A 17,504-nucleotide genomic window follows, 5' to 3' on the forward strand; every position below is an offset into this window, starting at 1 on the left:
CTGTAAATTTTACATAATTATTTTTGAACAATTTATACATGCATGTGAGATATTATATATTTAGTTTAATAATGTCAGTGTATTTAAATTAGATTCAGAAGCAGGAACTTTGGAGTCATACAGACCTGGGTTTCAATCTAAATTCTAAATCTTACTGAATGTATGAACTTTGGCAAGTTATTTAAGTCCATTTCCTCATCTGTAAAATTAGTTAATGATAACACATCTCCCTCAAGTTACGAGTAAATGTAATGGTGTCTAACATGTCGTTTTAGCCTTGGTAAATGTTAATTTTCATCACCAAAATTTGATGGCCCAGGAAACATAGTTATCATCGTTATAAATTCTGTGTGAGTAGAAGCTATGTCTGTTGCTTTATACAGAACTTTTAGTACCCATAAACACAATTCTCAATACTGGGTAAAATGCTTTTTTAGTCATATTAAATCACTCTCTTTTTATAGGGGATATAGCTATTGTTCTGGCTAATGTATTCAAATTGGTTTTTAGCAGAAGAGATAACTGATTGATACACAGTATTGATACTCATCAATACTGTGTTAAAAAGCTTTTCTAATATTTATAATAATTATTGTTTTTTTTAACTCTGAAGAATTAGCATATATTCTATTACTGGTCATGTTCAGAAAATAGTGTATTCTGATTAATCAGTATCCTCTTGCCAAAGATTTATCCCATTTACTAAATATAGATCATCAATTTTCTGAGAATTAGATTACAGTAAAATACATTTAACCCTAAAACTACTTCACACGTGATTTAATCATCATTTGGTAATTAATAGGTAGTCAAACTCATGTAGTAGATCAGAGTCTGCCTTCTGAAAATTAATTACCGTTAGACTATAGGTGTACTTGAGTGTTGCGTAATAGTTGTGGTTTAGATGCTTAAGAGTAAAGTGTTTATTTTCATTGCTGTTGCTGAGTAATAAGTTAGAAGTTTATCAGGAAAAGAAACATTAAATCAAATCCATGATGTAGTGGTAATATTAAAGGTTTGGCATATTTTGATTCACAGGAAGTATTTCATAGATTCTCATGTTAATGAATAGTACACTTTGGCCTAGTGGAAGCAAAGTGAAAGAGGTATTAGACAGGCCTACAGCTGCTATTTTTATCCCTGTAGATGATGTATACATTATATATGCTGTATGAAGTAACATCATCTAATTTTGGAAATGGAATAACTTTTTTATTTTTTAATTTTTTGGCATAACTTTTAGAGTTAACACAGATCTGGGCTCTGATCCCAGCGATTCCTCTTGTCCTTTGGGCAAGTTACTTCATTTCTCTGAAGCATGGTTTTATAATTCATAAAATGGGATTATAATCTGGCCTACTTTATATAGTTATTGTGAAGAATACCTGGTAGGTACAAATGTAAAAACTCTTTAGCATGATGTCCAGTAAATGGCAACTCCCTTTCTTCCTCGCAGTCTTCATCTGTTCATGACTGTTTAGTGCTTCCATATGGGAAATAACTTTTTAAGATTATTGAAATAATCCTGGAAGCACAACATTTGTGATTTAGGGTGAAAGTGCTTTTGAGTTCTTTGCAAGGCTCAAATGTAAAGCCTGTGATGGGGTTCCATTACTTGTCAGGGTACAAGCCTGACACAGGATCTGTGGATCTTTAGGTTTAGGCTGCTTAATTGAATATTTGCCATTTCCTCCTTCATTTGCCTTTCACACAGAACCTTGAATAAAAGGACCCCCTCTCTTTTTCTGCTGCTTATGACCTTGTTCAAGTAATGTCCTGTAGGGAGAACTGGTGGTGTTCAGCTCAGATTCTTATTTGTTGAACACATAGCAGTAAACACTTTTGGGATTGATAGATTTCTTTAGGGTTTTCTCGAAAGAGACTTAGTCTTGTGTCCCCTCTCCCCCCCTTTTTAAAAATTTTATTTGGAGAATTTGGCATAAGAGTAGTGGACAGAGCTTTAAGTTCCAGCTTTGACAGGCAGAGTTAGCTTACCAGGTCACAGGTTATGGTTCTGCTTCCTGGATCTCTCATTTAGAGCAAGAAAATTCTTTAACCTGTGATGCAGTCCATTTCCTTTGACTATTGCAAAAAGAGTCCCATCTGAGTGAATATAAAAGTATAATGTTGCTCTTCTTGTCAGAAAACTTCGGTGTGAGAATTTACCTCAAAATTCTGATTTACCTCAAAAACTGAAGGACTTCGCAACTCTGGAAATATACTACAAAAGATTGCAGTGTACAGTTTAAATTGGTGAATTGTATGGTATGTGAATTATGTCTCAATAATGCAGTTTTTTAAGAACAGAAAGACAGATGTTATTATTATAAACATTACTCAGTCGATTTAGATCTCTAAAGAGTTATCAGTAGACTGCTTTTGGCTTGTCTATTCTGGTGGTAAGTACAATCAGTTGGAAGAGTCAGGAAGGTGCCAAATTATTTGTCTTGTTTAATTTGGTATGTTTCTGTAGGCTGGCAAAAATTTCTTCTTTGTAATTGGGAAGGTAACCAAATTTCCTCATGTGCATTATGAAACATGTTTTAAAAAAATTAACAGTTAATTCTCTGATTAAATTGCCATTTAGGATAGAGACCAGTTTTTAACAAACTTTTGTTTGCTTAAGAGGACTGGTGTCAAAAATTACCTGCTCTGGACCCCAGAGAAAGAAATAAAGTGGTCTGTTTGTGTATTGCTGCGTATTTTTGAACACTTTTCTAAAGGTCTGATTTTTCCCCATTAGGTGCGGGAGATGTTGAAGATGAGGGACTCTAATGGGGCCCGCATGTTGACGTTGATAACAGAGCAATTCATGGCTGACCCTCGTCTGTCACTTTGGAGGCAACAAGGCACTGCGATGACTGACAAATATAGGCAGCTCTGGGATGAGCTGGGTAAATACAAGTTTCCTGATGGATTGCCATTGAGTTGTGTATGGGTAAAGATCATGGTGGAGTGTTTAAAAAAGCATAGTCAGAGTGTTGCTGAAGAGAGAGCTGCTCGTATGTGAACTAACTGCCATTATATCCTGGTTAGAAGAAGGAGGACTTGGGCTGACATTTGCAGGAAATAATCTTGGGAAGGTTTGGGGGAAATTGTGTGATCTTGAAAGCGAGCATAGGAATCTGCTTTAATATTTGAAAAAAGAAGCCATGTTGTTTTAAAACAGTTATTTTGTTTAGTAGAGCTAGTTACTTATTTCTAGAATAATATTGTAATCAATTTGTCTAAAATTTGGGTTTTTCCCTCCTTTGCCTACATTAAAAGTATCAAAAGTGGTTTGAACATTTTTTTTTTTTTGGCTGCTACAGACTTAGACGAACTTTTGATTGTCAGAATGGAAAAGATACAGCAAACTACAATTTTTATTGCTTCCCAGATCTCTGATAAAAATGATTGAAAAAAATGACAAATCCGTTAGTCTTATTCACCGGGAAATTTGGGGAGATGAATATTTTTACCCAGTGCCCATTGCTAGGGAATTAATGCATTTGTGGTCTTTCTATTAAGAAATCTGCATGGGGAAAATGGAACTTTTGACAAATATCTCAATGCCTGTATTTTATGTTTTGGATATGATAACTAGAAGATCCTAGTTTCATTGAAATTGAATAGAATAACTTCATACCTTCACCTTTTTTCTCTCTTGGTTAATAATAGACCACATCCTGTTGATTGATCCCATGTTAAGTCTAGACCAAGGGAAGCTGTTGTTTTTGTATGTGCCCCATGATTGTAATAATTGGAAGGGACCTTTGAAGTGAACTGTTTTATGGGTAAGGAAACTGAATTCTGGGGAAGTTCAGGAGACTTCTAGAAAATGGCATTGACTGACTTACGGATATGCAGCAAGTTGGTAAAGAATTGGACGTTAGAGTTTCCTCTTTCCCGTTAATAGAATGTATGTTCAGAAACTTGGTATGGATGACAGCTCTTTTTTTTTTTTTTTTTTTGACAGATATATCTGCTACTTGCCACCTGTTAGGTATTTGTTGACCTTTTTCCCTGGTATTTTTATTAACTACCTTGTAATAACTTAATCTTGGTACATTCCTTGGGTCACCTGAAGTAATGGTTAGTGATCTCTAACCCAATCAAAATTTAAATCAGTCTGTAACTATAGTAGATTGTTTCAATATATTAGAAGAGTGTTTGGGAGCATGGTCTGGTGATTGGAGAACACAAGTGTAATGCGTGGTTTAAACGTATTTTTATACAATACTGAGTGTTACACTTTTCCAGGTAAACCTTTTTCAATTTTATAATCAGTATATGTATACTGATTATAAAATTATTTTATAATCAATATATCAGTAAATGTTGAATTGATTAGTTGGTTTATGACATTCAAAAGGACTAGCATTACAAAAAAAACTATAATGAAGGGAATCATTTAAAGAAAAAAATTTTGGATTAATACTAAATGAATAGAATTTTAAGAACTTAGATGCTTGGAGGAAATTAGAATTACAAATAACTAATTAGGAGAAGGCAAACTAATTTTTTTGGTTACAAAAAAAAGTGATATAGTTAAATAAAACTTACAGTGTTCATATTTAATCCATTAGTCACATCTCACTTTTCCAAGTTGTTTTGGAAATTATGTGCCTCAGCCTTCAATAAGAATTATAAATTCTCATTAGGTGGAAGTTCCCACCAGCTGATTCTAGTTATACCCTATGATGAACTGCTTTCTGATTATGGACCAGGCTTTATATTATTCAAGTTCTTTGATTTCAGTCTAAGATGAAGAATACATTTTCTTGCCCTGTATTTCCTTTTTTCACAAATCCCACCCCGCCCACCAATCATTACTAGACTGTTGTAAATTCTCTTGTGTACTCTGATGGCAAGCAGAGATCACTAGCCATTTTAACCGCATCTATGTTCTGTGAAGAATCCCATGTAGAAGTAACAATAGCTACCATATCTTAATATTCATTCACCAAAAAATTAACTAAAAGTTGCTTCTGGACTACAAAACGAAAGGATTTTGCTTCTTAATAAAATGGGAGAATTTGACTTTGTGCCCCTGCACAGGGCTCACATTGCTTCAAGGCTCTGCTTTGGAATTAAATGCTGAGCACTGCCAGATGCCAGACATTGAGAAGAGGCTGAGTTTTGTCGGCAAATGGGATCTGCAAGTTAATTGGTGTTTTCTGCAGGCTTCTGGCTGTGAAATGAAATTGGAAGCCCTTTAGCCACATGGATAATACAGGACCTGAATACAAATGTCACATGTCACCATCAGGACCCACTGTGAGACAATAGTGTTCCCACTCCAACACTGCACCATTACAGATCATTTAAATATGGGGATTACATTTAAACTAAAAGCCCCATTTGCCTTTTACTGCAATTTAAATGTCCTCTTAGCAAAAGCTAAGTGACAAATTAAATGAAAAAAGTGCCCACATTTTTAAAGCTGTAATGCAAAACAACCTTTTATTGCTTCTCATGTGCCACGAATGAATCATTATACTTGTCAACCCTAAACCAAGCCATAATTGGAGCAGCTACTGTTATCAAAGTGGGGCCGCTCTGTGACAGCTTAATAAAGCTGAAACTGTTAAATTAAATCTCAGATGCTTAACTCCTTAGCACTGGTGAATTCGATGGGTCCATTTCTGGCAATAGCCAATACACCAGGAAAAAAAAAAAAAGATTCCTGGCATGAAAGCCTTAATCTGATGAAAGTGTACAAGTAAGAGTATCTTAGCCAAGTAACTCTGCTTCTTGGCAGAGGTATTTGGAGGCATCAGATTGTCAGCCTGATTACAAAATTTAATTTTTTTGGTAAGATCAGATATTCCCCTCCCCAATATTTACAGCTTACTGAGTATATGTGATTTATTAAAATTTAACTCTTGATGTTTGAAAATTAGTTTAAAACATAATATATATTTGTATAACTTTGTCTCTCTTTCAAATAAGTATATACAAACTTTTTTGAAGTAGCAACAGGCCTGATTCCTTTTCCCCTCGGGAACAGAGGGATTAATTATGCTCAGTTCTTCTTTTCTAAATTAAGTGCCTATGATATTCATTTAGTCTGAGTTAATTTTTGTGACTTATTCCCTGATATTCATAATGTAGTATGAAATAAATACAGATGCATACTATTAAGATCCTGTTCAGTGCATCCCATTTGCAGATACATTATTCTTATATATGAATCTTTTTCAATATTAGTTTTACTTTTTCTATGTGATAGTCATTTTCTAAACCATATGGCAGTCATCTCAGAGTGCGTGTGGTATCATGATCAGCAAGAGAAAATGTATACGTTAAAATCTTAAAGGGGGTGCCTGGGTGGCTCAGTAGGTTGAGTGTCTGACTCTTGATTTCAGCTTGGGTCATGATCTCGTGGTTCATGAGTTTGAGCCCCACATTGGGCTCTGTGCTGGCAGCACTGAGTCTGCTTGGAATTCTTTCTCTCCTTCTCTCTCTCTGCCCCTCCCCTGCTCAAATGTGCGTGTGCATGCATGCTCTCTCTCTCAAATTTCAAAAAATAAAATAAAATCTTAAGATAGAAAGCCCATTGCAGTGATAGAAGGTGCATATTTGGTAGATCTATAGAATATACACCTGTTTAGTTGCATTCTTTATTCTATAAAATGCAGATTTTCTAGAAAGCAGATCATAGAAATAATCCTTAGATTTCAAAGAACAACCCAGTGTCGATTGGTGGTGAGCACACCTACTGTTAGCCCTAATGGCTTTCTGTTCAGCACACTTAATTACCATGGGGGTCTTTAGGGATGAGGGGGTATATTGTAATCTCTTATCTATGTTGATGGGTCTCTTTCCTTAAATGTCTTCTAGACTGTAATTTTACTTTGCTTCATAAAACTATAGGTTGTAGCTGCCAGTCTATTAAAATCTAATTAAAAATGGATGTCATTAGAGGAAACAGTTAAATAAGATTTAATTACAGCTTTATCATAGGGAAAGATTCTTAAATTTTCATTTTTCAAGTTTTACATATGTGTTTTTTTCCTAAAATTTTAAACACTTTCTCTGTGAGCTGAGTCATATGTTTTGCTTTCTAGCATCTCAACTTTGTTTTTTAGGGAGAGGCTGGGTTACCATTGCAAGAGCCTTGCTACTCTGAGCTTTGCTCACATTCACAAGATACAAGGAGTTATCTTACAGAATTCTTTTCCAAGGTTTTGATATGGGGGTGTCACACTGGCTCAGTTGGTGGAGCATGCGACTCTTGATCTCGGGGTTGAGTTCAAGCCCCACATTGGGTGTACAGATAACTTAAAAATAAAACCTAAAAAAAAAAGTTTTGAAATGAATACCTAAGTCTTTGTGAGTAGAAATAGTCATAGTTAGAAGTTTCTATTTTGAAATCCGCTGTAAGGTTAGTTTGACCAGCGGCTAAGCAGCAGCTCTCGTGTTCCTTGTTAGGGTACCGGATAGATTGAGTGGGTGTACAGATTCAGGGTGCATGGAGTCACAATAAATCTTTGTTCAGCAATAGAGAACTTAGCCTATCGTTCATCCATTGAGACCAAATCTGTTGCAAATACTGAAAATTTCCTGCTCCGCAGACTCAGAACACTTGTCTCATGTACTACCTCAGATACCAGTAGTCATCTCTGTGGGCTTCTTCCACACCCACCCACCCACATTATTCCTGAATCGTATGCTTAAGTCACACATTTAAAATGATGCTGTAAGTAACTTCGAAGGGCTTTTGTGCACAGTCAGAAATAAGATTCCAAAGACTCTGCTTTGGAGGTCATTGTGGAGAAATACCTGGGAAATGCCACCTAACGTCTCTAAAAGTAATAGACTTAGTAATTTCATCCACTGTTTTGAGCCACTACTTGGTTTATATGATAAATTCAAATCCAGGCTTTCCCAAGTTTGAAGCTGATGGTGGTTAGTGAATGTCTGAGGAGTTACTCCTTTTCAGAGAGAACTTGGAAGCATTCCAGTGTGGTTTGCCATATAAGTAGTGTTCTCTTTGCTAGTGCCATGGAGAAAACAGCAATTCCCAGAGCCCCCTTGCAGCAAAAAGTTGTCAGGTGCAAAAGTTGGATACTTCTCTGTAGCTGTAAGTGTACAATGTAAGCCTAATGGACTACACATTAGGGATTGTTTCTCACCTGCCAGTTTGTCTTCCCTGGCCATAAGGAGAAGACACCTTTACCACTGAAACCACTTCAGTGTCTTCTCATTAACCCTTCATTCCAGAAGTCTTATTGTGGTTTCTTTATCAGTATGGTATTAAGCACTTGCAATGTTCAGAGGCACAGATGTATTAAGTGTTTGATTTTACTATTGGTGATGGTCCTGGTAGTATAGGGGGGGGGAATAGAGGGATAGAACCTTCAGGAGACAGAAATTAGACTAGGCATGAGTGAACTGAGGGGTACTTTGATAGAGTAATTTATTCACATATTAGTACAAATACTTGTAGAGACTGAATTTAACATGGTTTTACAAGGTGTTCATGGAGGCGAATTGTTAGGAAGTAGGAAGAAGTAGTGACATTGAATAACATGAACAAAGACAGGTATGAACTCAATGGGAGAGGGTTATAAAGGGTTCAAATTCATTGTCAGCAATGTTGTCTTCAAGATTTTCAGTCCAATTTTATTGTCATTTGTTTTTACTCCAAAGGGAGGTGAGAAGGGAGAGAGAGTAGACCTAGGATCTAAGTTTTTCCTATGCTTTATTTCCCATTTTAGTCCAGCTACTAAAGATGACATAGATGTCAGCACTTATTTATCAGGCACTATGCTGAGCACATAACGCATGCATTATTTTTTTATTCTTGAAACAATCCAGTGAGATTTAGGTATAATTATTTGCCTTAATTTTATAGCTGAGAAAACTGGCACTTTGGGAGACTAGATAACTTGCTTGAGGTCACAGTGGCAGAGCCGGAATTTGATCCCAGGCCAGTGGCTTCAGAGACTTAACCGCCAAAGTACATACCATCCTCACTTGTTTTATTTTGCCTCTCTGCTAAGTGGTCTCTGCTCCGAGCAGAGCAGGGGCAAGGTGAAGCTCACCTAGATGGCAGTAAACCCTGTAAAAGCTGCACAGCTGGTCTGCCCACTCGTGGTCCTGCAGGTCTAATTATAGTTGTCAGAGCTTACCTATTCTAGTTGCTCATCTTTGTTTCTAGCAACTCTCTAACTTCAGCATCTGAAAAAAGATACAGTGTAGAAGAGCCACATACATGCTATTGATTAAGAACTGTTATAATAAACTTATGCTTATCACAAAATACAGAGAGAGTACATAGGGGATATGGGATACAGTCGAATTTTCATTTCATTTTCCAGGCTCCTTTGCTAAGGAGCCAGTGAGACCTTTAGGTCATGGTCTTTGTCCTGGCCTGTATCAAGCCCTAATGATAACACAGTTGTCAATACTTGTTTATGTCATGTGGTCTGTAGCTCTGCAGATCCCTCCTGCACTTGGGCTAGGCTGTCCTGCTCTGGAGTGGGGTTACACTTCCTGTTTCAGTCTGTGGTTTTCCCCTTATTATTCATAGCTCCCTCTAAATACAGAGGCTTTGTCAGTTGTGTTGTTCAGGAGGCTTTGCTTCTGTCTGGCCATGTTCTCAGAATACTGATGCTGCTGCTGAGTCCTCACTACCTGTGCATGGTGTATTTCTCTGTTGTGTGGTCCTCTTGCTTTTTGTCTCTTAAAACTGAGACTTCTGGATTCTGCTCTGCTCTGGGAATGGGAAGAAGGGGGGTTGTTCTCTGCTCCTTGAAGTAGGCAGAGTTAACTTTTAGTTTGGGTCAGAACTTAACCAAAAGAGAGAATGCGTATTTTTTTAAACATTTTTTTATGTTTATTTATTTTTGAGAGAGGTGGTTGGGAGGCGGAGAGAGAGGGAGACAGAGGATCCAAAGCAGGCTCTGCACTGACAGCACAGAGCCTGACGTGGGGCTCGAACTCCCGAACCATGAGATCATGACCTGTGCTGAAGTCAGATGCTTAGCCCACTAAGCCGCCCAGGTACCCTGTGAATGCATATTCTTTACTTCCTGTACAGTGCCATCAACCGTCTTTCCCTTGAGTGCAGCTGCTAAGGTTTAATTATCCATTCATTACTCACTTATGGGAAAGAGTAGAAATAAAGAGAACAACTTTTAAACAAATATTAATAGAAAATGGTAGATTCTCAAGATTAAAAGAGATCTTTACAGATTGTTTGATCCTATTATCTAACCAATTGGAGATTCCTAATGATAATCATCCTCTAAGTTATTTAGGTGTACAAATAGATGATCTGTAACAACACTTGGGGATCACCCCCTTGTGTATTTTTATGAAACTTTATTCTAAATATAGACCACAGAGATTTTATTAGGAGTTAAGATGCCTTATGACTTATGATAGTACATGTTCGTGTCCTATATTGTATATGTAGTGTGTTGGTAGCATTATTTGTACGAAGAATAGGTTCTAGTTTCTTTCTTTTATGTAATATTTATGAATCCATTGGTAGTAGATATTTTTTCTCATATTAGTGGCTACTAAGAGTGTCAGAGTATTAGTATAAAGTGTCTTTTTCTTCCTCACAACAATTTTAGAAAAGTTTTATTCTCTTTCTGTTTCCTAAGAGTTAGTATTGCACTTGCCCTCAAGAAACTGCCACCAAAGGGAAATGTGGCTGGGGGAGAGGTGGTCTCCTTGCTCAACTGTGGATCTCTGGGGAGCACCATCACAATAGGGTGGGGGGGAAGTGAGAGAGTGGGAAGGAAGGAAGGAAGGAAGATGGGTTGGGGAAATTTTCCTCTCATCACTTCTTACCCTGAAGTGGCAGCGTACAAAAATTAATGAGGTCTGAGAAGCCTCATCTAAGCCCTCTGAGATTCTCAGGAGCTTCACGGGGATCAGAGATGCCGGGAGCCAGACTAGAAGAAGTAGAAGCCACGGGAGGAGTGAGAGAGCCACTTAGGTTGTTCTCTGTGGGGTGCCGTGTGGAGCAAGGTGCTTTACAAATGTTTGTGCAGTTGATTAAAGCTTAGGTGGGTCAATGAGGGGGCAGGAGAACCCAAGGAAATGATGAATGTGTGTCTGTTAGACAGGGGGTGTTCACCTGTGCCTCACAGAGGCCCTGAGGCGGGATTGGGAGGACGTGAGTGTGGATGGGGGGAGGCAAGTCTTCTCCGTCCCAACAGATGACTTTCACCACTTGACACATAGGCTTTCTGTTAAGATTTCTCTAGAACAAAGGGTTCCGAGATTAAAAATGCATGCTTGATTCTTACTGTCTTCAATAGGCTTTTAAATAGCTGCTCTTCTTAGAGGTGTACCAAAGAATGACTTTTATTTATATAAATAATTTTCTTTTTTGAGGAGAAGGCAAGCTGGTAAATGATGTATAGCAGGTGAGTTTTTGTGAGGCTGCTGTAAGCTTATCTAACAATTGCATAATCTTGTTTCAGTGTTTAAAAATTTCAAATTGGAATAAGAATAATATTCTGTCTAGTAAAATACAGGTGCCCTCTGACATTAAACTGCTTGGATGAATTAGTAACTGGTTCTAGGTTATTTTCTCAGGCTCTGATCTAGAGACAAATAACCAGGAGTAGTGATAGTAATTGTCCAAAATGGGGCTAACTCACCCAGCTCTCTATGTCTCCTGTTGCAAAGATAACCTTTGAAATAGAAATTCTACTCTTTGAATTTGGGCTGTGTCAGCTCTATTTTCTTGACCCTAGGTTGTGCTTCCCAGCCCCTTTCAATTTGGGGTATCTTAGTAAGTTTCAAAATTGCTTTGGGCATTCCTGGAGGAGAGCATGACCACTCATCAATTAGGTATCAGACTTAAGTTATCAGCAACCTTGAAATGGCTTAGATTGGAAGCCACAGTCCCTCTTTATGGATGGGCATAAGCTGAGGGAGTTGGATGGGAGGACTGTATACAGGGCACTTGGATCCAATATAAGCTTGGAATTTGGAGAGAATCCTGTTAGGAACAGTGGCTTCAAAATGTTGCCAAGACCACAAAAGTGGGACACCCCCGGTCTCCAACACATTTAAAGATGATAGTATATCTGGTAACCTATTCACCATACATACTGATCATACACATAGGATGCTCTTTGCCAAATGTTAGGGTCCTGTGTACAACAGCTAGCCTGAGAGATTTTTGTTTGTTTTGAAACCATTTAAACTACTCACGGTCCTTAATAATCTTGTCAGTTGCTGTCTTTTGGGGGCATTTAAACTAATTCCGGAGCCATCCTTTTTCATCTTTATTAGTGTTCATGTGATAATCTCACCCCCCTTTCCCCTTCTTGTCCACTAATTAGAATACTGAAAATGACACATTTTTTTAAAGTTGTTTTCCTGTACAGGTGAAAAAAATATGCCTGGCATATAGTTGGTGCTTAGTAAAGTATCTATCAATAAAATAGTGAAGAAATAATTGAAGTGTAATGCTAAAACACTTATTTGGAAGCTTTACAAAGTTGAGTATTTTTGATGTACTGAGAATAGTGATTGAAGGGCCTTAATCTTCACTGCGTCTTCAGTTTTCTTCCCCTCCTGGCTTATCTTGCCGTCTTCGCCCATGTACAGGTGGATATTCATGGGTGCCTGTTTATGCCTGAATGTATGCAGATGCACGCGTGCGCACACACTCAATGCACACTGAAATACAAACAGTATAGAGTACAGAAGCGCAGTGATTCCCCCTTGCCATCAGTGCTGCAGGTAATCTATTGCATTAATCAGCCAGCCAGTGGGAAATGCATGGGGAGTGATTATACTATCATACACAATACAATCAGCATGAAGCACTTGTCAAGACCAATACATCAAAGTTTAATTCAGTAATAGAATGAATTAGAGCAAAATGAAACATTCTGTTCTCCAAGAACTCAGCACTCATCACAGGTTCTTTCTCAATTCGGTAGAAAAGTCAGTGCATTAAGAAACTGTTTTTATGGGGGCGCCTGGGTGGCGCAGTCGGTTGAGCGTCCGACTTCAGCCAGGTCACGATCTTGCGGTCCGTGAGTTCGAGCCCCGCGTCAGGCTCTGGGCTGATGGCTCGGAGCCTGGAGCCTGTTTGCAATTCTGTGTCTCCCTCTCTCTCTGCCCCTCCCCCGTTCATGCTCTGTCTCTCTCTGTCCCAAAAATAAAAATAAAAACGTTGAAAAAAAAATTAAAAAAAAAAAGAAACTGTTTTTATGAATGAAATTGAAGTTCTCTTATGTCCAAATACTGCAATCCCTTTTACTGGGGCTTCTTATACAAGTCTAGTGCTAAACTATATTCGTCAGTATTCCATAATCATAGCCATTGGTAAATTTGATTATTTTTTGTGAGGGATCCTGATGATCTTTTATCCTAATTGTTCTCCATGGTTAAGTGAAAGGCAGTTCTTGTCCTATTGGCTCAGGGAAGCACTTATCTATAGATATGGCTGGTGGACAGTAGAGTGCCTTACCAGAAAGCAGATAAATTAACAATGACTTGGTGTTTACAGTGCTTTATGATAGGTACTGTCATTAGGAGCTGATAGTCTAGTTGGGAAACAAAATGAATAAGGGAAAAATAAAAAGCAGCCCAAGACCACCTAAGGCAACTGAAGAAATGAAGTTAGATAATGTAGTACCTGTTTCAGAAAAATTTGAGGATCTAACACATTTCATATTCTGAATCAGTCTTCTGTGTCAGTTTATAACAGTCAAATGAAATACACCTAACCGAGCATGCTTTTTCAAAGGGACAGGTAACAGCTCACCAGGACTATTGTAGTTTTCAAAGCCTTCGACTGGAATACAGAGAAGATTTACTGAAGTCAGATGGTCTCTAAGTATGGATTCTGATCCCCATATTTACCAACTGTATATCCCTGGACAGGTCCCTTATTTTAGAGAGAACTTTAGTTTCCTTATGTGTAAAATGACCATAATGAGGATTCTTAAGGCCTAAAGTAAGATGATTAAATAACGCATTACACTTTCTCATTCCAAGGGTCTTTTGCCTGTGTCGAGAAAGTGGGCCCAGTGCGAAGCTTATAGGAGAGAGACGTCACGAAAACCTAGGGAGTCTTTTTCAGAAATATATTTATATAAACTTGGACTGTTGAATGGATCGTGGAACTGTTTGTGAAGACAGCTTGGTTAAGCAGCCAGTGCAGAGCGCATGGAAAATGCTCGTGCAGGTTACCACAGTTCACATTCCTTCCCCTCACTAACAACACTGACTACCCTTTTTGTGTATGAAAGTAAGACGTCTGTCATTGTGGCTTTTTTCTTTATGATTTTTCCTGTCTGTCCTCCCTCCCTCAAAAATGAGAAGGGTGGTGAGTGGTGGACGAGCTGGCTCTGGCCATTCCTACAGAACCAGATTCCCAGTAAGGTCAGGCAGGCTGTTTTTGGTGAATCTGGCATGTTGACCTGTCAGCACTGACAAATCACTGCGTATCAGAGGAGGGCCACAGGTTTCCCCAGAGGAAACATTATCAAGGATACCCATTAACTTTTTGGAGTATCTGGTTTGTTTTCTTTTTTGATAGCAAAAAAAGATGGTTGTTTCATTCAGTCTTTTCTCAGAGCCTGGTTAAATAATAGCCGATTTTGCGCCCTTTTGCTTGAGAGTTAGCCCTGCTCGGGGCACCTGGGTGGCTCAGTTGGTTGGGCGTCTGACTTCAACTCAGGTCATGATCTCACAGTACGTGAGTTGGAGCCCTGCATCGGGCTCTGCTGACAGCTCAGAGCCTGGAGTTTGAGATTCTATGTCTCCCTCTCTCTGTTCCTCCCCAGCTCGTGTGCACTCTCTCCTTCTCTCTCTCAAAAATAAACAAACATTTAAAAAAAAGTTAAAAAAAAAAAAAGCCCTGCTTGACCTAACACGATCTCACAAACTCTCTCTATACAGTGAACCTGAGGTATTTGAAATTTTCCCAGAAATGTTTTAGTGCATTCGAAACTATACCAAATTTAAAGTAAGGAGAATGTTTTTACCAGTTAAACTTATTTCTCAAACAGTGGTGACTAATATATTAAGACTGAATTGTACTGAGAACAATACTATAATTAGGGTCACAGTTTTTGTGTGGTCTGACCTAAGAAATTTTGTGACTATAGTTTTGGTAGCACAACTAATTATACCAGTGATCTCCTATTTGTGACTGCAATTAGGCATTTCATGGCCTCTAAATAAGTATAATTAGTTAATTGGATCATGCATGAAATTCTAGCCTCTCGTAATAGCCTCTGAGAACAAAAATAAATATGATAAATATTATGAATTGTTTTATAACTGTGGAACCCTGGGAAATACCACAAGTAATTGTTTTACTTTGTTACTATTTCATAGGAATAAACATGGTATTAAAAAGTAGAAGTTAAACTATGTAACATTCTTTATTCTCTACCTTTGAGGCAGAGAGAAAAGGGAATCACTAACCTTTCTGCTGCTCCTCTGCCTCTTACTCCCCACTTGCCACTGCACCTGTGTGTTGCCCCCTTAGCATTATACACGTTGTATCTTCTGGAAAATAGGGAGAAGAGCCACATTTATCAAAAACGCCTAAGTGCCTTTATGGAAGAGGTGTACCTTTTAATTACTGAATTGATTTGCATACTAAAAAAAAACATGAAGTGGAAGGACTTTAAAAACAAGTGTTATTGACTCTGGGGGGTACCACTAGAGAATGGCCAACTGATTTATTCAGTCACAAATCATAATGCTCCACCCAGTAGTACACCCACAGGCAAAAAGCACACTTAGTCACACGCAAGTGCATTATCCTGGAAATGCTGATGTGACTGTATTCCAACAGACCTCGTGACACATCATAATTTCAGAGAAAACAGATTTCTTCTGACTTGGATAATCATTCTTGAATTGTAAGTTGGGTTTATCTTTTGTTTTAAATCTTCAGTGGAGTTTCTTGTTTGCTGTGACTTTCAAAGTCTTGAAAAATGCAGTTTTCTTTTGTTTTCATTAGGCTCTTTTTAAATGGACCTTGTGTAGGTTTTTGTTGGGGATGCTTTCTCTACAGGGGAGAGAGAAGACATGGTTAAATAAAGTACAGGATTTCTTAGCTGTGCCTTTAAGGTTTCTTCATAATTTTAGACAATAATTTACCCTTTTATATTATGCTGCGAAAATATGAGCAATAAAATGATGATTCTGTCAAGAGACAAAAATGGTGAATCTTGGGATTTATGTATGCATAACTACATACATGAATCCTAGCTTAACGGAAGTACTTTTTGACTAAATAGGTAGGCAGAGGCTATAATATCTGAGTGTTGAGAATATTGGATTTTGGGGAGCATGAGTTTGTAAGTTACTTTAGCTGTAAAGTGAGTTTTTGTGACAGTGAAATGCGATTGTGTATGTAAAATACTTAGCACAGGGTTAGTGTGAGGTGAATATTCAATAAATGGCAGCAGTTATTGTCCGGTGGATAAGTAAAGATGCCATTCACTTTTAGAACTGTGTTAGCTGAACTAAATAGAGCGGTTTGTACCCTAAAGCAGACATTTTAAAACTTTAAATGTAGACTCTAATTAGAAACCTAACATGTGTAACCTGATATTGTTAGGATTTTCCTTGAAGGGATAAAAATATTAGCATACAAACCAGCACTTAATATTGCATTGTGTGTTGGGATACCTTTTGTGCTGTTAAGCTTTCATAATGACTTTTTTTTTTTTTTAAGTTTATTTATTTATCTTGAGAGAGAGCAAAAGCACAAGCAGGGGAGGTGCAGAGAGAGAGGGGAGACACAGAATTACAGGCAGGCTCTGCACTGTCAGTGCAAAGCCTGATGCAGGCCTCAAACTCGTGAACTGTGAGATCGTGACCTGAGCCCAAGTTGGTCGCTTAAGCAGCGAGCCTCCCAGGCATCCCGATTTTGTTTTTTCCTGTAGTTGCACCTCTTCTCATATGTTCAGTGGTTCATTTGGGTTTGATTAGTTTGACAATATTCACCTACTCATTGGTAAATACCTCACTTTTCTGTCTTGTAATCTAGCAGATTTATAATCTTCCTGGTAATTGTGATAGATTAAAGATGGCCATATATTCTTTGCTACTCTCTCATTGAGACATGAGGTCTTTGTTTTCTCCTCTTTTATCTGGTCAATTTTTTAAAAAATGTTTGACCAGCAGAATATGGCAGAATAGATGCTGGGTCAGTTTCTGGGCCCAAGCTTTAAGTGACTAGCAGGTCTATTTCCTGTCTCATAGAAGGTTCTGTCTTGGTTCCCTGAGTTTTCATGTAAGGAGTCTGGCTCTCCTGAAGCTGCCATGCGCTGGGAAAGCCCCTGCTGTCCACATGGACGGGCTGTGTTGAGGCAAGGGGAAGGTTAGGAGAAAGGCATTTCTGACCTGCAGAATCATGAGATACAATGGTATGTTCTGTATTAAGCCAGTAAGTTTAGGTTAGGTTTTTACTTCTGTCTGACAGTGCTTCGTGCTTCTTCTCATGGTTATTTTCCAAATGCCAAATTTCTCCAGCAGTACAGGATATAACAATGTGTGAAGATGAAGTT

General features: G+C 38.1%; 1 protein-coding gene across 2 annotated transcripts in view; it reads left to right on the forward strand.

Annotated features, from left to right (window-relative positions):
- Positions 1–17,504, forward strand: part of ZSWIM6 (zinc finger SWIM-type containing 6) — a 203,128-nt gene that overhangs the window by 145,026 nt on the left and 40,598 nt on the right. For both annotated transcript variants that reach the window (XM_047858433.1, XM_047858443.1), the window contains exon 4: positions 2,744–2,894. In XM_047858433.1, the coding sequence (XP_047714389.1) occupies positions 2,744–2,894 (151 nt within the window). The remainder of the gene's footprint in view (positions 1–2,743; positions 2,895–17,504) is intronic.

This window comes from Prionailurus viverrinus, chromosome A1 (assembly GCF_022837055.1).
Source record: "Prionailurus viverrinus isolate Anna chromosome A1, UM_Priviv_1.0, whole genome shotgun sequence".
NCBI classification, from domain to species: Eukaryota; Metazoa; Chordata; class Mammalia; order Carnivora; family Felidae; genus Prionailurus; species Prionailurus viverrinus.